General features: G+C 50.3%; 1 protein-coding gene across 3 annotated transcripts in view; it reads left to right on the plus strand.

The window, feature by feature from the left end:
• The window catches only part of STYXL1 (serine/threonine/tyrosine interacting like 1), a 78,919-nt gene that overhangs the window by 9,507 nt on the left and 42,976 nt on the right, over window positions 1-26,436 (plus strand). For all 3 annotated transcript variants that reach the window (XM_029612694.1, XM_029612693.1, XM_029612692.1), the window contains exons 4-5: window positions 873-972; window positions 14,576-14,709. In XM_029612694.1, the coding sequence (XP_029468554.1) occupies window positions 873-972; window positions 14,576-14,709 (234 nt within the window). The remainder of the gene's footprint in view (window positions 1-872; window positions 973-14,575; window positions 14,710-26,436) is intronic.

Below are 26,436 nucleotides of genomic sequence, written 5' to 3' on the forward strand. Positions count from 1 at the left end.
CCCTTTCTTTTGCAAACTAGTAAACGTTCCATTCTAAGCACTATCGGATGACATTGCCCACATTTGTGATTCATTTGTTGTTCACAGAGAACACCAGTTACAGGTAAGAACTTGATTTTACTGTTATCTCTATGGTTTCACCATACCTTGCGGAATTTCTGATTTTACCCTTCAGTCTCTCACTCCAGCTTTTGGAATCCTTTCTTTCACCCTCTAATCCCTCTCTGGAGTCTAAACCCCACCATAACAAATCCTTGATCTAATCTCCAGCCCCAGCCTTCCCCCTACCGCTCCCACTCCAGGATGTCATCCCACCCTATGGAATCCCTAATCTTACCCACTGATCCCTCTTCCAGGTCTCACCCAACTCTAAGTGATCACTTGATTTTATCCTCGGTTCCATCTCCATAGTCTCACCCACCCTATGCAATCCCTGCTGCCACCTGCCATACCACTTTGTTCATTTTACTTCCCAACTCTTTTCATCATGTCCCATCCAAATATCACTTTACTGCTTCTCACTTGTTCCTCTTTCTTTCTGCAGAATCCAGTTACTGCTCTTACTCTAGTCCTCTCCCTCCATCTCTCCATTTCTTTCACTTTTAAAGTCCCATCATTACTCCACATTTAACAGTTTTCCCTAATATCATTTAGACCTTTGTTTGATAATTTAGACATGTATCTACTACAAATAGAGTCAAATAAGAACTTTCTCTTTTAAAATGGGTTTCTTAAAATACAGTGGTTTGATAATTTAGACATGTATCTACTACAAATAGAGTCAAATAAGAACTTTCTCTTTTAAAATGGGTTTCTTAAAATACAGTGGCGATACCTGGCTCTGTGACAGATTTTGCTTGTGTTTTTATAAGAATGATATAGGTGAATATCTGCGCCCAACATCTGTTGAGCTGGAAAGCATGAATTACTGTGTGGTGTATGATGGCAATACAGACTTCTTGGGAAAAAATTGTAAGTTCCTATTCATTGTATATTTAAAAAATCCAAATAACTATTATTTTTATCACCTTTTTTTTTTTGTATTTAAACATTTTTATTAAGTGTTTATCACCTTTTACTTAACCCAGATCTCAATATGCTTTATAGTTTAATATTTCAGAAATATTAACTCAGCCATCTCTGTGGTGGAAAGTTTCAGTACCAGTTTTAATGTAGCAGAAGCTATGGTTTTATTTTTATTACCTAATTAGAACTGAATAACTTGAGCCCTGAGGTGCCCTAATTACATACCCTCGCTATAAGCAAGTCCAATTCCCTGTATGTACCCGGATCAGTCCAGACTCCTGGGTTTTGCCTCCCCTCCAGCAGATGGAGACAGAGAAATTTTGACTGACTCTGCCCTATACCCTGAGGTGCCACCCACAGTCTGTCAGTACTTCTCTGTCTCCAGCAGATGGTGGAGGTTCAAAACCTACAGTCTGTAGTTAGTCCTTAGTTTAAAAAAAAACAAAACAAAACACATTAGCAATAGAAAGAAGTCATTTGAGGGAGTTTAGTTAGCAGTACAATCTCTTTAAAAAAAAAAATTACTAGACTTCACTGTGGTTGAAGAAGAGTTCAGTTTTCAGCCTCCCAGGGGATTGGCAGGTCCTGAGGGGATCATCCCCCCTGGTATTGAGGCTAGTGGAGCCGGGGGTCGAGGATCCTACTGCACAGCTCCCCTAATCTACTGAGGAGATACCAGGGAGCCTGACTCACTTTCCTCACAAGGGACAGGACCCGTGCTCTTCAGGCCTGCCAACCAGGTTATAAAAAAACAAAACAAAAACTGACGTTTCTCGGCGTCCTTCCTTTCTCTGCGCCTGTTTCCCCTGCAGATGTGGCTGTATTTCGGCTGCCCTTTTCACTTGCCGGCTCTGCTCAGCTGAGTGCGGGAACAGAAGCCATTTTGTCTTCGTTTCACGCGGCGACGCAAGCAGCAACGGAGGGAGGGGAATCCCCTCCTCCCCTTTCCCCGCAGCATACAACCCCCGAGGTGGGAAGCCCAGGTGATGGAAACGTTGAGGTGGCGGAATAGAGCCCCGAGGGGACCTCAGACTCCTCATCATCCTTTTCCTCAGATTTCGTCCTTCTGTTGCAAAGAGCTTTCAAGGCCAGAAGGTAAGCTAGGAAGCACACGGGAGATAGCAATTGCTCTTGCGCAGTCCCATCTTCGGGAAAATCGGGAGCCCTGCCTGTCAAGAGAACAAGGTCTTCGGAGGGTGCGGGGGCTCCAAAGCCCAAGCGACCCTCAGAACCAGCTCCTCCCATCCGCGGCAGGATTCTTCCTCCGAGGCCTCGGAGCCAGAGGATCTGGAGCCAGGGGCCCGGCCTCCTCAAAGCGCAGCTGCAGAGGAGGATCAGAGTCTTTCTTCCAATCCTGGCTCCCACATGGTGGAAGATGATGACCCTAAGGTAGTCCGTCTCTTTCGCAGAGATAAGCTCGGCCCTCTTATTCCTGAAATTTTGGAGGAATCCACCTCAGGACTCCCCCTGCATGGGGTCGATCAATCCGGTCATGGTCGGTCTCCGTGGTCCGACCAGGCCATTTCCATTTCACCTTTCAGTTACAGGCTTGTTGTTCAGGGAGTGGGATACTCCAGACTTGGGCTTAAAGGCCAGTAAGGCGATGGACAAGCTGTACCCCTTGCCAGAAGAAGTTCTGGACTTCCTCTGGGTTCCCAAGGTGGATGCAGCGGTGTCAGCTGCACCAAGAAGACCACTATTCTGGTTACGGGGGCGACTGCCCTCAAGGACCTTCAGGATTGTAAACTGGAAGTTCAGCTTAAGAAGATTTTTGAAGTATTGGTGCTGGGGGCAGCCATGTGCTGGGGCAGCCATGTGCTGTAGTTTCTCCTTGAGGGCAGGACTCCGCTGGGTCCAACAGCTACAGAGTTGCCCCTCTCTGTTGGAGGAGGAGACCATTCAAGCCGGTAGGCTGGAAATGGCTGTGGCTTACAGTGTGGATGCTCTTTATGATCTTTTATGAACCTCAGCCAGAACTATGGTATCCGCAGTCTCTACTCGCAGATTACTCTGGCTATGGAACTGGGCCGCGGACATTTCCTCTAAAGCTCAGCTGGGTTCTCTGCCATTCAAGGGCAAGCTCCTCTTTGGGAAAGACCTAGAGGATATGATTCAATCCCTAGGGGAGAATAAGGACCATAGGCTTCCTGAGGATAAGCCCAGGGCGAGGAGTTCCTTTCCTCCTAGATTACGTTCTCAAAGGAATCGGAGGTTCCGGTCCTCATGGTCTTCGGGTTCTTCCTTTTGGCAGAACTCGGGCAGACAGCAATCCTGGTCCCAGTCCTTTCGGGGACACCACTTCGGTAGAGCAGGTGCTCCCCACTCAGCGGGAGGACTTAAGTCTTCCCAATGATGCCAGGATGGCCCATTCCTCGGTTCTGTCAGTAGGGGGCAGGTTGTCTCTGTTTTACGAGGAATGGGTCAAACTAGCTTCCGACCATTGGGTCCTCAACATAATAAGTCACAGCTATGCGTTAGATTTTGTTCAGCACCCTCGAGACCAATTTCTTGTCTCTCCGTGCTCGTACGAGGAGAAGCAGTGGGCGGTGCAAAACACGCTACAGCGCCTTCTCGATCTTGGAGCAATTTGCCAAGTTCCTCCTGCGGAACACCGCAAGGGTCACTACTCCATTTACTTTGTGGTACCAAAAAAGGAAGGCACCTTTCATCCCATTCTCAATCTAAAGAGAGTCAACAAATGCTTTTGGGTCCCACGTTTTCGCATGGAGACCCTTAGATTGGTCATTGCTTCGGTGCACAAGGGAGAATTCCTTGCGTCTCTAGATCTAACTGAAGTGTACTTGCATATTGGCATCCGGTCCAACCACCAGAGGTTTCTGAAGTTTTTCATCATGAGGGAACATTTTCAATTTCATGCCCTGCCGTTCAGTCTGGTCACAGCGCCAAGGACCTTTACCAAAGTAATGATCGTCGTTGCGGCTCAGCTCCGGAGGGAAGGGCTGTCTGTTCATCCGCATCTGGACGATTGGCTGATTCAAGCGAAATCAGAGTCTCTCTGCCAGTCGGCAGTTCAACGGGTACTTCAACTGTTAAGGTCCCTCGGCTGGGTGATCAACCTTGCCAAGAGCCACTTGGTTCTCTCTGTCGTTGGAATTCCTAGGAGCCCTGTTCGACACACGTCAGGGGAGAGTTTTTCTGACGGGGGACTGCATCATCAAGCTACAGGAGATTCCGGGATTTGTTATCCAAACATCCTCCCAGAGTCTTCGATTATTTGCGGGTCCTTGGTTCGATGGCTTCTACTCTGGAGTAAGTCCCATGGGCCTTTGCTCATATGAGGCCTCTGCAATCAGCTTTACTCTCCCATTGGAACCCAGTGTCCGAGCTGTTTCACCTTCCTCTTTCTCTTATAGACTCTGCACGTCACAGTCCCGACTGGTGGCTCCTTGCGGACAATTTGAGCTGCTGGGTGCTCCCCAGTCTCTCCGGCTGGGGAGCAGTTTGTCAGGAGAAGTCAGTGCAGGGGCAGTGTTTGGCGGAGGAATCCCGGTGGTCAATCAATCATTTGGAAACCAGAGCAGTACGCTTAGAGTTGCAAGCTCTCCTACCACACCTGCAGGGGAAGTCTGTCAGAGTTCTGTCCGACAATGCGACGGCGGTGGCTTACAGCAATCGCCAAGGAGGAACCAAGAGCCGACCGATGGCGATGGAAGCTGAACAGTTGATAAGCTGGACGGAACAGCACCTGGCCAGGATTGCAGCCTCCCACATCGCCGGGGTTGACAATGTTCAGGCCGATTTTCTCAGTCGCAACAGGCTCGATCCAGGGGAGTGGGAGCTCTCTCACGAAGCGTTTCAGCTCATATGCGACAGGTGGTCCACTCTGAGTGTGGACCTGATGGCAACATTCCACAATGCCAAGGCTCCTTGATTCTTCAGTCGACGCAGGGAGTGGATGCCCTGGTTCTCGCCTGGCCAAGGAACGTCCTGCTGTACATGTTTCTGCCGTGGCCTCTCATCAGCAAGGTGCTGAGATGAATAGAGGTTCACCCCACAGAGGTAAAACTGGTAGCTCCGGAGTGGCCGAGGCATCCATGGTTTGCAGACCTGGTCAACCTGGTGGTAGAGGTTCCCCTGAGGTTTCGGGAGCTTCCCAATCTTCTACGCCAGGGACCTGTTTGAATGGACGAGGCAGATCGTTTTTGTCTCGCAGCATGGCTTTTGAGAGACAACGTCTGAAGAGCAAAGGATATTCAAACACAGTAGTAACTACCCTCTTACAGTCACGGAAGCCCTCTACTTCCCTGGCTTATGTCAGGGTGTGGGGGACTTTTGAGTCTTGGTGTATAAAACACAAAGTGAACCCTTCTCGGGCTTTGGTGTCGGATATCTTATCCTTTTTACAGCCGGCTTGTCTAAGGGCTTATTGTGCAGCTCTCTAAGAGTGCATGTGGCGGCTCTAGGTTGCTTCCGAGGTAAGATTCAGGGGGTAGCTTTAGCTGCGCATCTGGACGTAGCGCGTTTCCTCCAAGAGGTGAAACATTTACGCCCTCTGGTATGGAATCCTTGTCCTTCGTAGAGCCTCAATCTTGTTCTCAGGTCGCTGTGTGCGGAGCCCTCTGAGCCCTTGAAGAGGGCAATGCTAAAGGATCTTACTCTTAAGACGTTTATTTTTGTGGCTATTTCCTCAGCGTGCCAGGTGTCGGAGCTTCAGGCGTTATCCTGCAGGGAGCCCTTTTTGAGAATCACAGATTCGGGGGTCTCTTTGCGGAAGGTTCCCAAAGGTCGTGTCCTCCTTTCATCTGAACCAGTCCGTGGCGCTGCCTTCATTTCCGGTTTTAGATTGCTCCGATCCTCAGTCGAGAGACTTGCGAAAGCTGGATGTGCGTCGCGATCTGTTATGCTATTTGGAGACTACTAATTCTTTTCGTATGTTGGACCATCTATTCGTGCTGTGGAGTGGTCCTGGGAGAGGACATAAAGCGTCTAGGGCGACGATCGCTTGCTGGTTGACAGAGGCTATTGGTTTAGCATACTTGTTACAGGGTCGTCCAATTCCAGTTGGTCTGCGAGCACATTCTACTCGTTCACAGGCAGCATTGTGGGCCGAATGTCAGATGGTTTCACCGCAAGAGATTTGTAGGGTGGCCACTTGGAAGTCCTTGCACACCTTTGCTAGACATTATCGTTTGGATGTCCAGGCCCCAGACACTGGAAGCTTTGGCGAAGGCATGATCCGAGCAGTTCTCTCGGGGTCCCACCCCAACTAGAAGAGCTCTGATACATCCCAGGAGTCTGGACTGATCCAGGTATGTACAGGGAAAGGAAAATTGGTTCTTACCTGCTAATTTTCGTTCCTGTAGTACTACGAATCAGTCCAGAGTCCTGCCCTTGTTTCGTTATGGGTGTAGTTGAGAGTTTCTGTACGAATTAATTGGCCCTGCAGAATATTTTTTTTTACTCTATGTTCTGGCCTACCCCAACACACTATAAAGCCTTTGCAAATTATCCACAATTCAATTGCTCGATTACTTACAGGCCCACCAGTCTGAGATCATATCACTCCCATTTAGTAAGACTTACGTTGGTTGCCTGTATCCTGGCGTACTAAATATAAAGTTGCAGTTACTATTCATAACCTCCTTTACAACTTTTCTTCTCTTGGATCGCCTCCACTTTGTGGCTACCCACTCTAACTCATACTGTCTGATCCTCTAGTCAATTTCTCTTGGATATTCCTTCCCTCAGAGTTGCTCAGCTGTCAGTAACACAAGAATGCTCCTTTACTATATCTTTACGCACACTATGGAATACTCCCCCTCTATCTTTGCGGCTCACAAAGATGCCAAACAATTCAGGAAACGTCTAAAAACGCACTTGTTCTCCGAGGCTTTCTAGTAATTGATTTTTTTTGACTCGTAGCCTTGTTTACCACACATTGTTGATTTTATGGTCAGTATTACTTTTGTGTGTAACCCCCTTCACGGAGTTAATCAAATAAAGGGGGTCACACCACTTCCATGACTGGTTCTGTCTTCTGGGACCTGCATAGTCTCTGGGAGTGCAAGGTTTCATCTGGTAGGGAGAAGGAAAACCTCCTGGCCCCCTGGTGAAAGGGGGGATTTCAGGATACCACCAATCTCTTGCTCTCCCTTTTTGCCCCACTTGCATGCACTGATTCCAGTACTCACAGTTCTGCTCACCCTCAGAGATGGGCTCCACAAATGCCACAGAGGCTGGTGTTCAACAAAACTTTACTGAAGTTTAAAAAACAACATCCACCATATGACAAAAATCGTAATAAGGATTAGAAAATTCAAAACAATAAAACAGCAGTGTCCTTGTTCATATTATACTCCTTTCTCCTTCTAGGTGGCACTTCTGGATAAGTGGCCATAAACCTCTCACCTTGGGAGGTTCAAAAGTTATCCTCTCCCTCTAGTGTTAACCAGTAGGGACCAGTCCTCAAACACCATTTGCTCTTTACTCTCTTCAGAAAAATTCACCAAATCAGGCAAAAGTTCTCCCACCTCCAACTGTTAGTGGGCAAACCTTCACCAGATCCAGTCCTGCAAACCAAAGAGATCTTTGACCCTCCTTCCAGGTTACTGGTCCACAAAAGGATCTCCAAAATTGTCTCTGTTCGCTCCAAAAACTCCTTGCCTCCCACTGTGAAGCAGGAAACACTCCCCACCTCCTGGTCCATTTACTGTGAAGCAGCCACATGCTCTGTGCTTAGAACTAGGGCATTATATTTGCCAAAACAGGTGCACTGGCTGTTAAAAAAAAGCAAAATTGAAATAGAAGTTGTGACTGCTTTTAGTCTGCTTCAAGGGCCAGCCATTAGTTCAGAGCAGCCCCTTCCTCCTCAGCCAATGTTTGTGGGGGTGGGACTGCTTTCTAGCTAAACTGCTTTTGGCAGCAGACTCAGTGTATTGCAGGGGGCATTCAAGTCCCCAGCCTGATTTGAACTTGAAGGAGACAGCCAGAAGCACAAACTCTTGAGGAGAGATAAGGAGAAAGCTTAAATTCCCTGTACGTACCCGGATCAGTCCAGACACCTGGGTTGTGACTCCGCGCCAGCAGATGGAGACAGAGCAAAACTTGACGGGCTCCCTACATATAGTAAGGTGCCATCCACAGCCCCTCAGTCTTACTCTGTCTCCAGCAGATGGGGCAGGTCCACCCACAGTCTCTGGGATCCCTGGGATAGTTAGTCAGGGATAAAGGAATTTGAGAATTTTATTTTTACAATAGTGTAGCTTAATTTACAAAAAAAAAAAAAAAGATAAAGAAGAAGAAGATTGGGAAAAGTTTTAGCTTCGAGGAAGTCTCCCGTCGGTGGAGCCTCCCAGGGGGATTACAAGATCCCGAGGGGATCATTGCCCCTGGTTGAGGCCGCTGCTGAGGGTCGAGGACCCGGCCGTGCCTGGCAGCAGCGTCGGGGGTGACACCGGGGAGCCCGGTTCACTCGCCCCCGCAGGAGCAGACAGTCTTCAGTACCTCGGCCAGCGGCTAAGTATTGCAAAAAAAAAAAAAAAAAAAGGTTTCGGCTTTATTTTTTCTGATGCGCCGGCTCTCTCTCTCTCTCTCTTCTCTCTCCGGTTCTCCTCGTCGGGGCTGCGCGGGGGAATGGCGAAACTTTATTTTTCACTTACCTTGGTGGTGCCTGTGGTCAGGGATGCCCAGGGGGACTGCTTGCCGCGCGTGTGGGTCGGCGCGCGCGCGGGTCTCACGAGCCGGTGTTTGCGCGAACTGCGTGTCGGGGGGCGAAGGGCCTTCGGAGGGCGGTCGAGGGGGCCGTTCTCGGGGGTCCCAATCGCCGCCACGCGCCATGTCTGCAGCAGCTGACAGGGCCGATCCGTTCCCGCTTAGCGCGGGAACGGCGGCCATTTTGAATACAGTCAGGGAGGCAACGAGGAAAGCCCTGGGAAATGGCGACCAGCCGCCCCCCCTGTCTCCTCAGCGTCGCGGTTCGGAGGGGGAGGTCCCAGGGGCCCAGGAAGCGGGGAGTTTGGTTTCGAGGGAGGACTCCTCCTATTCTGAGGGTTCTTTCTCAGAAGATTTTGCCTTGCTTTTAAAAAAATTAGCAAAATACAAGCGCTCCAAACACAGACCACAGAAGGCCCCAGGGGGCAGGGAGGGTCGCTCCCAACCCCAGAAGAGATCGATCCGACAGGCGAAAGCGCCGGGTCCACCCAGGGAAAAGAGGCCATCGCGAGGGGACTCGCGGAACTATGATACGGACTCTACCTCCTCGGAGGAGGAGGGGGCGGTCTCGGAGTCCGCGGAAGGGCCCGAGGGGCTCGATAATCAAGATCCAGTCAAGCCGGAAACAGAAAAAGGGACGCTAGCGGCGGATGGGGATGACCCCAAGGTCGTGCGGCTCTTCAAGCGCGAGGAGCTGCTTCCCCTTATCCCGGCGATCCTCGATGAACTCAGGGTGGAGGCCCCACCGGTAGAGACCCGTCAGGGGGCGAATATGGACCCAGTCCTCTTGGGCCTCGCGGGGCCCGCGGTGGCATTCCCGTTCCATTTTTCGGCATCCGACATTCTGTTCCGGGAATGGGATACCCCGGAGTTAGGCCTGAAGGTGAGTAAGGCGATGACAAGTTATATCCTCTGCCGGAGGATGTATTGGAATTGCTGCGTCTCCCACGAGTGGACGCAGCGGTGTCGGCAGTGACGAAGAGGTCTACCATTCCTGTCACCGGAGCTACCGCGCTCCGGGATATCCAGGATCGGAAGCTGGAGGTGCAACTCAAGAAGGTTTTTGAGGTCTCCGCCCTGGGAGTCAGGGCAGCCATTTGTAGTAATTTTGCGTTGCGGGCAGGGCTCCGCTGGGCCCAGACTTTGCAGGCGAATGCTGGCCTCTCCGTCGGGGAGGCCTCGCAGGCGGATCACTTGGAAGCGGTGATAGCTTACAGCGCGGACGCTATGCACGACCTGCTGAGAACATCAGCCAGGGCCATGGTGTCGGCAGTCTCTGCCCGCCGTCTTCTCTGGCTCCGGAACTGGGCGGCGGATGGTACGTCTAAAGCCCACCTGGGCTCATTGCCTTTCAAGGGAAAGCTATTATTTGGTAAGCAGTTGGACGATCTGATGCAGTTCCTCAGCGAGAACAAGGCTTTTAAATTGCCGGAAGACAGGCCCAGACATCGTTCGACCTTCTCCCCAAGGAACCGGTTTCGATCCAACCGGCGACAGCGACCGCAGAGATCGGCGAGGGCGGGACAGTCCTACCGTTCGAACTCTGCTAGACCTTCCTCATGGTCTCAGTCCTTTCGAGGGAAGAGGTTTAACAGGACTGGCGGAACCCCGTCGGGATCGGGGTCCAAGTCGGCCCAATGAAACGAGAAGGGTCCGTTCCTCGCGGCAGCCTCCAGAGGCCGTCCCACAGGTGGGGGCGAGGCTCACCTTGTTTTACCAGGAATGGACCAAGATAACTTCAGACCAGTGGGTTCTCGGCGTAATAAGGAACGGCTACGCGTTAGATTTTGCTCGTCTACCGTGGGACAAGTTCCTCGTCTCTCCTTGCAAGGCTCTTTTCAAAAGGGACGCTGTCCGAGCGACCCTGCGACGTCTGGAAGATCTCGGCGCCATTTCTCCCGTGCCATCGGCACAACGGGGACTGGGAAGGTACTCCATTTACTTCGTGGTCCCGAAGAAAGACGGCTCCTTCCGTCCCATCCTCGACCTCAAGGGAGTCAACAGATGCCTTCGCATTCCGCGTTTCAAGATGGAAACGATCCGCTCGGTAGTGGCCGCAGTTCGTCCAGGCGAATTTCTGGCGTCGCTGGATCTTACGGAAGCGTATCTCCACATCGGCATTCAGCCGTCCTACCACAAATATTTGAGGTCTTGCGTCCTAGGCAAGCACTATCAGTTCAGAGCTCTTCCGTTCGGTCTCGCCACGGCTCCACGCACCTTTACCAAAGTCATGGTAGTAGTGGCGGCCCAACTCCGGAGGGAAGGGCTCCTGGTTCACCCTTACCTAGACGATTGGCTCATCCGGGCCAAGTCCGAAGCCGAATGTCGACAAGCGATTGCCCAGGTTCTGCAGCTTTTGCGCTCTCTCGGCTGGGTAGTCAACCTCTCCAAGAGTCAGCTACAGCCTACTCAGCGGTTAGAGTACCTGGGGGCCTTGTTCGACACAGAGAGGGCCAGGGTGTTTCTGACTCAAGAGAGAGTGGTCAAGCTACAGCAACAGGTGAGACGTCTGTTGTCCATGCGGTGCCCGCTGGTCTGCGATTATCTGATGGTCTTGGGTTCCATGGCATCGACGCTCGCCTTGGTTCCCTGGGCTTTTGCTCATCTGCGACCATTACAGTCAGCGTTACTGTCCCGTTGGAAGCCGGTCTCGGAAGAGTTTCATCGACCGCTGCCACTCACGGACCGGGCCAGGGACAGTCTGCATTGGTGGCTCTCCACCGACCACTTGACGTGCGGAGTCTCCCTGCTCATGCCCACCTGGACGGTGGTGACGACAGACGCCAGTCTCTCCGGCTGGGGAGCGGTCTGTGGGAGCCGCTCGGTGCAAGGTCAGTGGTCGAAGTCAGCAGTCGCTGTGGTCCATCAACCGGTTAGAGACCAAGGCGGTGTCGTTGGCGTTACGAGCCTTTCTCCCGTGGATTCGGGGACGAGCGGTCCGGGTTCTGTCGGACAATGCGACCACAGTGGCCTATATCAATCGCCAGGGAGGTACAAGGAGCCAACAAGTGGCGGAGGAGGCGAGTCTGTTGATGGCCTGGGCGGAACAGCACCTCAGCGGCATAGCGGCGTCTCACATCGCAGGGGTGGACAACGTTCAGGCGGATTTCCTCAGTCGCCATCGGCTGGATCCAGGAGAGTGGGAGCTACCGGAGGTAGCGTTTCGGCGCATCTGTGCCAGGTGGGGACGGCCCCACCTGGATCTCATGGCCACCGCTCTCAACACAAAGGCTCCACGGTTCTTCAGCCGACGGAGGGAGCGGGGCGCGGAAGGCGTCGATGCATTGGTGCTTCCCTGGCCCACGGACGTGTTACTTTATGTGTTCCCTCCGTGGCCTCTGATTGGAAAGGTTCTGCGTCGGATAGAATTGCATCCGGCGGCGGTGATTTTGGTGGCACCGGAGTGGCCACGGCGGCCGTGGTTCGCAGATCTCATTCAGTTGGCGGCAGAGCCTCCGCTTCGATTTCACGGGGACGCGTCCATCCTTCAACAAGGACCCGTCTGTTTGGAGGATGCGGATCACTTTTGTCTCGCTGCCTGGCTTTTGAAAGGGCGCGTTTGAGGAATAAGGGGTACTCCGAGTCCGTGATTGCGACTTTGTTGAGGGCTCGGAAACAGTCTACGTCCCTAACCTACATGCGGGTCTGGACAGTCTTTGAGGACTGGTGCGGTTCTCGCGACATAGATCCTATACGTCCAGCTGTGCCGGCGGTACTCGAGTTTCTTCAAGAAGGTCTCTCGAAGGGACTGTCTTGGAGTACCTTGAAGGTCCAGATCGCTGCGCTTGGTTGTCTCAGGGGTAAGGTCCAGGGAGTGTCCTTGGCCTGTCATCCGGATATGGTGCGTTTTCTTCGTGGGGCTAAGCACTTGCGCCCTCCTGTCCGAAACCCTTGTCCGTCCTGGAATTTGAATTGCGTACTATCAGCCCTCTGTGGGGCACCTTTTGAACCAATCAAGCGTGCGACTCTGAAGGACCTTACGCTGAAGGTCGTGTTTTTGGTAGCGATTACGTCTGCTCGTCGAATCTCGGAGTTACAGGCGTTGTCCTGTAGAGAGCCTTTTCTGCGTTTTTCGGAGACCGGGGTCTCCCTACGGACTGTTCCATCCTTTTTGCCCAAGGTGGTATCCTCTTTTCACTTGAATCAATCCGTAGACCTGCCTGGTTTTTCAGTCATGGAGCCGGGGGACAAGAGGTCGAGAGACTTGCGCAGACTCGATGTTCGCAGGATTCTCATTCGTTATCTGGAGGTGACTAATGCCTTCCGGGTGTCTGACCATTTGTTTGTCCTCTGCTCTGGACCTCGCCGGGGGTCTGCGGCTTCGCGGGCCACGATTGCGCGTTGGCTCAAAGAGGCGATTGGTTCAGCGTATCTTCTGCAGGGGAAGTTGGCACCTAGGGGACTTCGTGCTCATTCCACTAGGGCGCAGGCCACGTCCTGGGCTGAGGTTTCTCAGGTGTCCTCGCAGGAGATCTGTAAAGCGGCGACGTGGAAGTCGTTGCATACGTTTACTAAGCATTACAGACTCGATGTCCAGGCAGCTGAGGCTCAGGGTTTTGGAGCGAGTGTTCTCCGAGCGGGACTCTCTGCTTCCCACCCTCAGTAATTTGCTCTGGTACATCCCAGGTGTCTGGACTGATCCGGGTACGTACAGGGAAAGGAAAATTAGTTCTTACCTGATAATTTTCGTTCCTGTAGTACCACGGATCAGTCCAGGCTCCCGCCCGTCTGTTCTGCTTACGATGAAGAGTGAGAGAGTCCGCTCGTTTGTTTTTTCGGGCTGCATTATTGCGAGTTTTTGGCATACAGCCTCTTGCCTCTGGTTCTGTTGGTTTTCTGTTTTCTGCCAGGGGTGTGTTCTGAATTGGCATATATATTGCAGTTTATAGTTAGTCGGGCACTTGTTTTGCTTTGACAGTACGTTCAACTGAGGGGCTGTGGGTGGCACCTTACTATATGTAGGGAGCCCGTCAAGTTTTGCTCTGTCTCCATCTGCTGGCGTGGAGTCACAACCCAGGTGTCTGGACTGATCCGTGGTACTACAGGAACGAAAATTATCAGGTAAGAACTAATTTTCCTTTAGTTAGCCAAATCTGAGGGAGTGTCAGTTCAAAATCAAAAGCAGATAGTGTCCAGTTAACATCTTGACCAAGGTTTAACAGTAAGACACCCTCCCAGCCTACCCCTCTACCCACCCACCCCTAGGTTTGTGTTTCTAATATAACCTGCCTAAATTCATATATGTTGGTGGTTCAATGCTATGACTACATGGGGGCCGATGCAAAACAAAAGCATGGAAAGCGGGCATGGCGCCCGCAAGGGGGGCACCATGCTATATTACAATTAGGGGGGGGGGGGCGCGTTAGCCAGGAGGCGCTAGGGCCGCTTGTGCGACCTTAGCGCCTCCTGGCTAACGCGACCCCGTGGTTACCGGCGGTCTGCCGGCTATGAACATCGACCGCCGATAAACTCTTTTTTTTTTTTTTTTTTTTTAACTTTTAAAAGAAGTACAGAAAAGCAGTTTTTTTCTGCTTTTCTGTACTTCTTTTCAAAGCGCTCGGCTATTAACGCGTGCGGAGTGAATGAGTAATAGCCTCATTCACATGCATTTGCATGTGATGAGTGCTATCCCATTCACTCCCCATCGGACGCATTAGGGGGTGGATTAGCGCCTATTTAACCCGTGTCCGACTGCGGGTTTTTGCATCGGCCCCCATGTGTTTCTTATGCAAACAATTTATTTTTGTTTGTATTATTAAAAAATTAATAAATAAATACTTGTAACAAAATTAACATATATATATATATTCTACGTGAAATTCTAGGGAAATGTTGTTGCTGGAGGAAGTGATGTGTGATGCCTGCTTTGACCCCACAGCTCCTGCCATCGAGTGTGCCAAGGTCATGGCAAAGAGCAGCCGCCATCCAATCCGCATCTTGAAAGGAGGCTTCGAGAGGTTCTCTGCCAGCTATCATTTCTTCAGGACAAAGAAGATTCTCTGGATGCCTCAAGTAAGACAGTGCAAGGACCAGAAAGGCTTTCTAGAGATATTCGCAGAATTAAGTGATCCTGCCTGCTTGCAGCACAGGGTATTGTAAGATAACAGCCCCTGACAGTTAAGGTGTAAAACTGATGCCCTTTAATGAACAAGATAGGGCAATTTCTCAAGAACACCCTCCACCAAGGGCATTAGCACTATCAGAGAAAAGAAGCACGAAAAAAAAAAAGGGAAAACAAAAATTAAATGTTTACATTTCTGGTTAAACTACCGCATTTCTCTCTTAGCTCGGAGAAAGACATTAACTTAATGTTATCTTTTAGAACATCAGTTCTATTCACAAGTTCTCAGCGTTGTCAGTAAATCTGTACTATTCCTTTGTTAATAGAACATGGGCTGTGATTTCAGGCTCTGCTGACTCTCTTCCTGATTCAGTGGCCTTCCCTTTGCTTTCATTACAACATGGCTGCCCTTTGTGATGCCTGCCTGGCAGTAGTACTGTCTTTACCTTGCATGGCTGATGCTTGAGTGTTCTTTTTCAGCACTGAGGTTTTGCAATCTCTTTCTTGTTTTTTTTAATACAAAATGTATCAGTATCGCTGGCAGACAGGTGTCCTAACCAATGCCCTTCAGTATATGGAGGATAGAAGATTATTCAAATTTTATCCAAAAACAGGGCTCAGAGGCCATGAAATGTTCTCGTAATAGGCAGCTAAAGCATACTGCTCCTTAGCTTCTTATTTTATTAGGATTTATAAAGGAGTGGGGATGTTCACCCAAATCAGTTTGTTCTTTTGGCAGGTGCCAACCCCATCTCTCAGGTAGTTGGACTGTTCCATTCCACGCAGCATGTAAACTTTTCAGCAGTACTCCAAAAAGAGACTATTTTATTTTATTTATTTATTTATTAACTTTTATTTACCGACATTCGTGAAACACATCATGCCGGTTTACAAAGAACTCAGGCGGGAAATACAATAAAACAATATAACAAAATAACAATATAACATTGATAGCAGAAACAAGAATCAGAATACAAAATGAACCAAAATGGAGCAATAACAAAAGGGGGGAGGAAGGTCGTAGGGAGGGAGGGAGGATAGGGGGGAGTGGGAAAGGGGGGCTGGGGAGCGGGAGGGGAAAAGGCATATCTAGATGAAATATAAAACAAAGATAAAATAGAATAGAGGGAGACTATGTACAGTAGGAATATGTACAGGTACTGTTAACTTAAGTAGTACTACGGAAGACTAGCATACTGTTTCATTTATTTATTCTGTTTTTTATTTTTCTGTATTTAGAGATTGCTTCAGCAGCTAGTGGCCACCCAAAAACAGCAAACAGATCAAAACAAATAAAAACATAATCCATCACATAGCACCTAATATTTTTGAATGTAAAATGCTTTGGTGCTTTCTAATATGGTGACAGATGTTGTGCCTGTTACCTCTCAGTGTGCAAGAATGTTACCATACATATTTAAAATGAGAGAGCCACTCTCCCTGATATCTTCTATACCAAACTTATTGTCGAGATTCGCGGCTCAGCCTTGCGAGCCATTGTGCTCACTCCCAACGCCACTTAGACGTGCAGGACCCAGCCCTGCTGGCAGCTCCAACACCACTCCCTGATGCCATGCTCCTGCTCCTCCCCGTGTTCTCCTTGGGTGCGCGACTCCTTGTAAAGAGTCTGCGGCAGGAAGTGCCCCCTGGCATGATGTCAGCAGTTCCACCCTATATAAGGCTCCCCAGACTTCCCTGCCTTGCCTCAGAAATGGGTCTCCTGCAGTGCAGTGCATGTTGCCAGCATTTCTGATTCCTGTGTTCCTGTGCCTTGTCTTCCAGCTTCACCTCATCCTGCCTTGCTTTCTAGCCTTGCTTCATCCTGCCATTGATTTCCAGCCTTGCCTTATCCAGCCTTCTTTGTCCAACCTTGCCATGGCCTGTCTGTCTTCTGTGTGTCTTGCCTGACTCTCCAGATCTTACCTCTTGCCTGGTCCTGACTACTCTTGTTAGCTGCCTTCCCCGATCGTGACCTGTTTTTGTTTCAGTTAGTCTGCTGTCTGCTTTGACTCTGGTGTGCTTTTGGATTTCAGTTACCTTCAAGGACTCAACCTGTCGGGGAGGCGGCTGGTAAAGATGAAGCTCCAGACTGTCTTGCTACAGGGCGCATTTGCCAGCTGCCAAATTAGGCCTCTGGGGTTCGCCCTTGAGGCTGCGTCAACTACGCTACAGCACAAAGAACCCACACACCCGCTACCCTTCACACTTACATTCTAATAAGTACCATGCAAAACACTCTCTGCCCTATAATATAATAATTATAATAATGCTGATAGAAAGAATAGCTTACTGTATATATATATATAGAACAAGGTCCCAGTGTGTTACTGCACTCTTCCAACCAGCAGGGGGCAGGGAAGTCTAACTTGTATAATTTAGGTTAGCTAAGAAAATGTTTTAGGGAGCAAATATAGCGACTGTGTGTATGCAGATGTTCACCTCACCATAATCAAATAACTTATCTGGACAAAAAAAAGACAGCTTGCTACACTTTCTGTCAATTGATTTTATTGAGACACTGAGGCACCTCCTTCATTTGCTCTCCAATGTTGGCACATTGTGGGTATGTACAGTTTGGTTGTTTTATGACCTGAAATAACGGTCCCAGAGGACATATGTTTGGGTGTGTGGTAGGAAAGCTTGGCTCTGCTCCCCTGACTATGTCCTGTCTTGTGTCTCTCTGCAAACCTGAGCCTATCATAAGAAGGAGATTTGGAAAGAGGAAAATGCAGAGCAGCATGCTTAGGCCTGCTTCATATTTGCCATGAGCGGGACGGCCTCCAATCACAGCAAAGATGAAACAGGACCCAGCCTGCTGCAAGCAGAGGCCGTCCCATTCGCGGAGAACATGAAACAGACCCCGGCGTGCTGCAAGCGGATGCCTTCTCGCTCGTAGAGAAGAAGATGCAGGCCCCAGTGTGCCAAGATCGGAGGCCGTCCTGCTTGCAGCAAAGATGGAGTAGGTCTCGGTGAGAGTGAGTGAGTGTGTGTGTGTGTGTGCATGTAAGACTGCGAGCCTGAGGGGTGAGAGATCAGTAGGAGTGGGAACAAGAGAGAGGAGCCTATCTGAGGAGATTGTGAAGGAGTTTTATATGCGAGAGATTGGGTGCTGGTCTGTGCAACAAAGGGATGTGTATGTGAGGGTGCTTGTTTGTGAGAGAGGGAGCCTGTGTGAGGGTGTGTGTATGTGTAAGAAGGAGAGCCTGTGTGAAGGGAAGTGTGTGTATGTGTGTGTGAGAGAGAGGGAGCCAGTGTGCAGGGGGAGACAGACATAGGTAGCCTGTGTGACGATGTATGCGTGAAAGAAAGGTGCAAAAGAGGGTGCCTGTAAGGGGGTGTGTGTGCACATGAGAGAGAGAGGGAGCCTGTATGAGGGTGTGTGTATGTACACTAGAGAGAGGGAGCATGTGTGTGAGAGAGAGAGGGACAGAGGGAGCCTGTGTGAGGGGCAGTACTGAGAGACGGGTCAAACTCTGGGAGTGGTGATAGAGTGGAAGGGGTTGAGCCTAGAGGTGGAGGAAAGAGATAGTAGCAGGTGGAGGAGTTGGGGGCCTGACAGGGCAAAGTGAAAGGAGACTAGCCAAGGGAGTAGGGAGAGAGGGTGGAAGGGACACTCTTACAGTGAACGTCTAGGGAAATTCTGCTCAAAATATTTAAAACTCTGCATCTTTAAGTAATAACTTCTTTCTGTATTATATTTTAAATTAATTACTTAAAGACTGTCATGTATATTGTTATTTTGACCAATATAAAGTATGCAGAATTTTAAGTTTTTGTGTGCAGAATTTAAAATTTCTTTTGCGCAGAATTCCCCCAGGAGTAATAACCTTCCTGTGTGTCTTACAGTTGTTCTGAGGGAGAGGAGAAATGAGGGTAGATGGGGGTGATATGTGGTACATGGTGGCAATTTAAGATGTGTGTGTTGGTAGGAGGGGGAATGGTATTTGTAGGAGGTGTGTGCATAGGGAGTGTGATGTGTATTTTGTGAGTAACACAATCTTCTTCCCTTTTCTCTTTCCCCTCTCTTACTCCTATCCCTCCCTTGGCCACCCTCAGCCACTCCTCTTCTGCAGTTGGCACGGCCTGGGCTCCCTGCCAGCCCCGTTTTTCTCTTCACTAGCTCCTGCACTCACATTCTTCTTTTGGTTTGTCTACCTGCTAGTCCCAGCAGTGACGTCCCTAATCGCTGGCAGACAGACAAAACCAAAACACAATAGGGTATTTTCATTTCACTAAAAAACCCGAAAATAAGAAAAAAAACAAAACAAAACCCAAGGAAAGATGAAATAAAAATAATGTATGCTCTTTGTAGCAAAGCACCTTGGTTTAGGATTCTGAATGCAGAACTCTAAAAAGAAAAAAAAAAAAAGCACTAACATTTAGTTGGCGATCCAGACCAGAACAGCTTGCAACTGGGGGGGGGGGTGGGAAATCCAACTGTTGCCCGAGGAAGAGCTCAGTATTCTGAGCTGCAGCCAATCAAAAGCCAAGAAATACTGGAATTACGGAGAGGTTATCGGGGGGCCCGGTGCGGATGCCCGAAGCCCACCCTTAACGGCGGCACCCCCAGGCAACGTAGAAAGCAGTCACGGGGAGTACAGGGGAGGGAGGGCGCCGCATAGAGCGGGCAAATAAATAACAAATACCGCCCGACACAGCCTACATTAGCCCCACTTACCCGCTGCCTCCTTCTAGAGCGCCACATCGAGTACAGCACGGACCCAAAGGGCGAGACGTCATCAGGCGCGACAGTGGCGCGCCTGTGACGTCAGCCCCACTTTAAAGGGACCCGACGCCGGGCGCCCAGCCTTTTCCATCGCCTACCCAAGCGTGAGGAGGAGGTCTCGCCAACAGAGAGGGCCTTTCGGGGGAAACGAGGCAAACCCAAAAAGAACGAGTGCCGGTTTTCAGAGGCACAGTATGTGTCAGTAATCGACAAAAAAGGTAAAAAATAAATAAATAAATAAATCGGGCGAGCGGCGGGGACTCCGAACGATCTTGCTGCGCGGGCACAGATCAAATTCGTGCGCGAGTGCACCCCGATCCCGCACCAATGGCCTGTAAGGCAGAGGGACGCGTGGGCGACGGGCGCACGTGGCCATAGCGAGAGGTACGGTCGGGAACTGCCTCCGATAGTGTCCCGCGCGCGGCGACGGTCTGGCAAAGGGAGGGGTGCTGGCGGCCCAGCAACCTGCCCAGGGACGGTGCCGGAGCGGGGCGGAATTATCAGCACGAGCTCCGATTCGCGAACGGGGTGCGGCGACATCAGGGAAATCCCCAGGCCTAAGTAACTTAGCGTCCTGAGCAGCAGCTCCTGAAGCGGGGGGGGGGGGGGGGGGCGTAGGCGCGAGTAGCGAGCAAGCTCCCCACGAGTCCGGGAAAGCGCCTTACGCGACCCAGGAAGGGCCTTCCCCACCCCCACCCCCGGCTCGATCTTGTGGCGGAGGGGAGACCGAAAACCAGCACGCGCCCTTTGAGTGCAGGGGACGCAGGATGGGTTAAGAGACCAGGCGCTCGCATAACAGAGGCGCCGGGAACACGTGCCCGCATAACAGAGGCGTTACGGGGCTGGGGGAGGTCATCGCGGCAGCTGGAGAGGACATTAGAAGAAGGGAGCGAGAGCGGCGATATATAAAAAAAAAAAATAATAAATAAAAATAAAAATACAATAAATAAATAAGATGCCATGGCTCAGCTACCTATTGCAATTCCCCTGCTCAGCGATTTGTACAGCCGGAGCACTTACAGGTGTTATCCTAAATTGGCTCAACAATAAACTTGAATCATGCATCAGAGGGAGATACAATGTCAAAAAAAAAAAAAAAAAACCAAAACCATATATATAGTTTTGTCTGTTAGGTTTCCTTGCCGTATTAGTATAAAACAGAGCAAAGAACAACAAAGGCCAGAAGACAGATAGAGATCTGGTATACAAAATATTGTTGAGCCAATTTAGGATAACACCTGTAAGTGCTCCGGGGGAGGAAGGATAGCCTAGTGGTTAGAGCAGTGGACTATGAACCAGGAGACCAAGGTTCAAGTCCCACTATCACTCCTTGTGACCTTGGGCAAGGCACAAATAGGTGGAACAGTCCTTCACAAAGCATGCAAAATAACATATTTATTATCTTTCACAGGACCATTCCCTCGCCGGGACGGGCGAGGAAGCAGGATTTCCATTGCGTATATGTATGAGTGCCACTTTGAATAAAAATTAATTTACTATTGCTTACCATTTCAGTCATAGCAGGGAACATATCCCACCAAGCAGACACGACATGGAGACCCGCAAAACTGGCGCAAAGCGACAAGACAAGCACGCGGGAGCAAAAACGGTCATGACAAAGAGAGTCAACAAAGAGGCAAATAATATCCAAAATGCCAGGCACAAGAGGGCATCGGCAAAGAAAACAGCAGATACAGACATGATGACCAGAGGAAGAAGTCGGACCACGAGGGCGACCGGCAGGAAAGAAGCACAGAAGCGAAAGCCAGCAAACACAAGGGTGACAGAGATTGACACGGGCGTCAGAGAAGCACAAGAGGCGGATTTACCGGATACGCGGCACCCTGAAAACGAGGAGGAACCAGTGGCCGAGGCAGTACCCACATCAAATATCGTGGGGGACCAACCAAGACAAGACAGGGACACGAACCTGGAGGGGCCGAGAGACAACTCACACCAGTCGCAATTCCAGCCCACATGGGAACCACGGGTCCCTTATTATATGACCAGACCATATCCATCATGGACCGGAAATGAGAGCGATTGGTATCCGCGTCCAACATGGTTACATCCAGCCGCATACACAAACGAAGATCACGAGCGGATGTGGCGAGAGGGAGCTCATCAACAAGGGCGTAACCCATGGCAAGTCGAGCAGCCTCCGCGGTGGTATTGGCAGCAGGCGCCACCGCAAGCCGTGTACCATCAGGAAAAGGAGAACAACAGATATGTCCCTTCAGCGACACGAAGCCGGACACCCAACAGCACAGCGTCAGGCGAAGGCGAACACCCATCCAATGTGAACCTAACCGCCGCGACCAACGATCACAGTAATACCCAAAGGCAAGACGAGGTCACACTAGCGCACGACAATAGGTGCGAAGTGAGAGAACCAGCCATCAGCAGTAGCCAGGCAGGAGCAAGTCTGGAAGAAAACCAGGTCGAAGCGGGTGAGTTATTGACAGGCGAACAGCCGCATGTAGCGCAGCAAGCGACTCGAGCGAAACGCTCAAAACATAGATCAAAGCGCAGGCGCAGATCTAATTCTAGCTCAAGTAGCGAGTCCACTACTTCGTCCTCTGACTCATCTACAGACAGCGACCAAAAAGCGAACACTTCCTCGGGCATGCATGATTCCAGGGGCCCCCCTGCACTGACCACACTGTCCGAATTGTGGGAGAGCGTGCCTAAGAATCTAAGAAAAAAAATTAAAAAACGGAAATATGTGGACATCTTCGCTATCCTGCACGGAAGAAGAAGAACTGACGAGAGAAAGAAACAGAGAGCGGGATCTGCCTCCTTAAGCAAGGAAATAAAAATACCCAAAACCATCGTCAACTGGGTCATCGCATTCATGCACATGACGAGCGTCGTCGGTCACAACGATCCCACGCAGTACGGCCCCATGCTGAGCTATGCTGTTACTATCCTCCGAGCATACCAACAACACGATAACTGGGCATGGCTTAACTACGACGAGCCATTCCGGGACAAAATGGAAGAAAATCGCTTTATGACATGGGGCACGCAGGACGTCAATTTATGGATTAATCAGATGACACGCAAACCATTCGATAATACAAGCAGGTCAAGGATGACAAGGAGGACATCCCCACACCGATTTCAGGCAAAGCACCAAGCGAGGAGTCAGGACAGCACTTGTTGGCGATACAACAAGACAGGTTGCACTTTCCCAGAGTGCAAGTACAAACACGTATGTACAGAATGCGCCGCACCCCATCCGCTATCAAAATGCCCAAGAAAACAGATGGCGGGGAGTAAGCCAAAAGCCAACACCGCTGCACAAATTTAAAAAAGCACAATCGCCCATAAAACTAGCAGCCATGCAACCATGGTTGGACATCTATCCCAATCAAATCAGGGCCCACAAATTAAAAGAAGGCTTCACGCAGGGCTTCATCATACCATTTCAAGGAAATATCGAGGACATGTGCATTGGCAATGCTCACTCAGCAGTGCGATACAAGGAGATTGTCGAAGATAAGCCGAATAACGAAATGGCCCAAGGAAGAATCGCCGGACCATTCCGGGACTCACCTTTTCCGCAAATGTTCCTATCACCGTTGGCGGTAATCCCAAAAAAAGAACTGGGGAAGTACCGATTGATTCTGAACCTCTCCTACCCCCCGGGCCATTTGGTCAACGATCACTTGCCAAAGGAAGAATGCACGGTCCAATACGCGTCTTTCGATTCAGCGGTCAGGATGGTCCGAGCTTGCGGAATTGGGGCCTTGATGGCAAAAGCGGACATTGAATCCGCTTTCCGGCTACTCCCGGTGCACCCGGCAAGCTTCCCGCTGCTGGGATTCAAGTTCAATGATCGGTACTACTTCGATAAATGCAGGCCGATGGGCTGCTCCGTGTCTTGCGCTTACTTCGAGCTATTCAGCTCATTTCTACACTGGGTAATGGAGAAGCGCACAGCATCATGTAACATCATTCACTACTTGGACGACTTCTTATTCGTCGGACCTAGAGAATCAAACGCATGCAACAGACAATTATCAGAATTCCAAAAAATGACCACCGAATTCGGAGTGCCACTAGCACACGGCAAGACGGAGGGCCCCACAACGGTGATTTCCTTCCTCGGGATCGAAATAGACTCCAACTTGATGATAGCCAAGTTGCCAGAAGAAAAGGTGGAGAAGCTCCGCGCAATAATACAACAAGTACATACACAAAAGAAGATAACGCTTCGCGCGGCCCAGTCCATACTGGGAACCTTAAACTTTGCATGCAGAATCATCCCGATGGGAAGAGTATTCATGAGGAGACTTGCCGCAGCGACCATCGGAATACAGCGGCCACACCACTTCCTCCGGTTATCAAGCGCCATACGAGCAGACTTCAACATATGGAACGCATTCCTCACCAACTTTAACGGATTATCGGTATTGCAAAGCCCCCCTTTGTCTAACGTCGATTTAAACATTCATACGGATGCATCAGGAGGATGGGGTTTCGGCACCATATGCCAGAACTCGTGGTGCGCAGAGAAGTGGCCAGAAGATTGGATAGCGAGCGGCCTCTCAAGGAATATCACTTTTCTCGAACTCTTTCCAATCTGGGTGACGTTAGTACTCTGGCACGAAAGGATAAGAAACAAACACATAATATTTTGGACCGATAACAAAGCCGTCATGCAGGTATTAAACGCACAATCGGCCAAGTGCCCTGCAGTAGTCACCTTATTAAGGAAAATTGTACTAGAAGCGTTGCAGAACAACATCACATTACGCGCTAAGCATGTGCCAGGTATAAATAACGGCGCTGCGGATTCCCTATCACGTGATAAGTTGCATTTGTTTAACAAGCAGGTACCGACAGCAGACAAGGAGAGAACAGCGATGCCGACACACTTATGGAACATTGGTCACCAAGCACGCAGGAGTTAATACGCAGATCCCTAGCGACATCCACATGGAACGCATACCGCCGGGGATATGAAACTGTGGCCAAGTTCTTGAAGGAGAATGGATGGCAATCGGGACTTGTCAGCGAAGACAGCATGGTCAACTTCATCGTGGCGTCCAAGGAGTTCAGCATCACACGTAACGCGGTGGCAAAAAGCATGGCCGGTTTCGCATTCTTCTCCAAAGCGCGTGGGTGGGGTGATCCCTCAAAGTCATTTCTCATCAAAAAGTTAATGTCAGGTTGGGCCAGACAAGTGGTCCCAGCCAGGGACCACAGGCACCCCATCACACACAGCATATTGAGGACATTATTGACACGGCTGCCGGCCACCTGCTCTTCCCCGTTCGAGGTAACGCTGTTCCGTCTAGCCTTCTCACTGGCATTCTTCGGAGCATTCCGAATCAGCGAGTTAGTAGCTAACAACAAGAAAGATAAAGGTGGAAGTGGTATAAGATGAGACAGCGTGCAATACACTACAAAAAAAATTATCATCCACATACCAAAATCAAAAACGGATCAGGAGGGGCGAGGCACAGCGACATCGCTTTCAGCAGTACCAAAGTGCAACACCTGCCCAATACTCAATTTAGAAAACTATATGAAGATACGGCCAAAAGGCGGTACGCACCTACTGATACATGAGGATAGTTCCCCACTCACCAGGTTCCAATTCACCGCGGTATTAAGAGCAGTGGTTGCTGAGATGGGATTGGACACAAAGAAGTTCACCACTCATTCCTTCAGGATCGGCGCCGCTACAAGCGCGGCGCAAGCGGGGTTACAAACCGAAGCCATCAAAAAAATTGGCCGGTGGAAATCTAGTGCGGTCAATTTATATGTCTGCCTCGACAAGGTGGGGACAGAAAATAAGCCGTGATATTGCCACATTAACATGTATTGTCGATTGTTTCTTGCAGAAGAACAGCTAGGAACAAATACGGCATGAATTATCGGGCATTCATACGTCCGTTGGGCGGCAAAGAGAGCCCGCAACCGGCCTTATGGAATACACTTGGGCATGGCATTAAGGAATTGGCGTATCGAATGGATAGGGACGCCAGGCATGCTTTGGGAGCAGTTGCTGCCGCTCATATGGCACCAGAAGCAAGTTCGGGCTCCGCCCGACATTATCATTTTACATCTGGGAGGCAACGATTTAAGTACAGTAACTGGCATACAATTGATCAGACGGGCCAAATCGGACATAGCAAAAATAATGGAAGTATACCCAAGGGCAGTTGTTTGCTGGTCAGATATCATCCCCCGACCGAAATTCAAGGAATCGAAAGTATGGGGCCGTGGGAGAAAAAAGGTGAACAGGCAAATCGGGGCCTGGATACAAAAAGTAGGGGGGAAACAGATAAAGCATACATGGGCAGATGAGTTGTCCCCGGGGTTGTTCCGGACGGATAAGGTACACTTATCCGACATCGGATACGACATATTCAATGTCACTTTACAGGACGCCATAGAGGAGCTAGCAAAGTAAAACGGCCACAACTTAATATTTTATGGGGGGACACGAGGCAAGGGTCCCCCTACCTCGTGTTTTGGCGGGTACCCGGGCCGGTTGGGCAAGAATATGAAATGGTGCTGGTGTCACCACGTAAGGGCACGTAGCCGGTGGCGCCGGAAAGAAAACGATGGCCCCCTTGCTGGAGCACGGCGGGGGGTGGACTGAGACAGGCTGCCTTGCTAGGTTACGGAGGCGGGCAGCGAGATTGACAAGCCACCGGCCCGGGTTATCCAGGAGTTATATATATTATGTTTAAATAAAAGCTGTGGCCATTTATTTACCAAAGAAGGCGTCAGTGTGAGTTAATAACAGGAGGACCAGGAAAAAAAGAAAGGTTTGAGGTTGAGTAGCAGATGCCGGGACGAGGATCGAAGGAGCCGGTGCGAGTTGCAACGTTAATCGGGGGGCCCGGTACGGATGCCCGAAGCCCACCCTTAACGGCGGCACCCCCAGGCAACGTAGGAAGCAGTCACGGGGAGTACAGGGGAGGGAGGGCGC

The sequence above is a fragment of the Rhinatrema bivittatum genome, chromosome 8, assembly GCF_901001135.1.
Source record: "Rhinatrema bivittatum chromosome 8, aRhiBiv1.1, whole genome shotgun sequence".
Classification (NCBI taxonomy): domain Eukaryota; kingdom Metazoa; phylum Chordata; class Amphibia; order Gymnophiona; family Rhinatrematidae; genus Rhinatrema; species Rhinatrema bivittatum.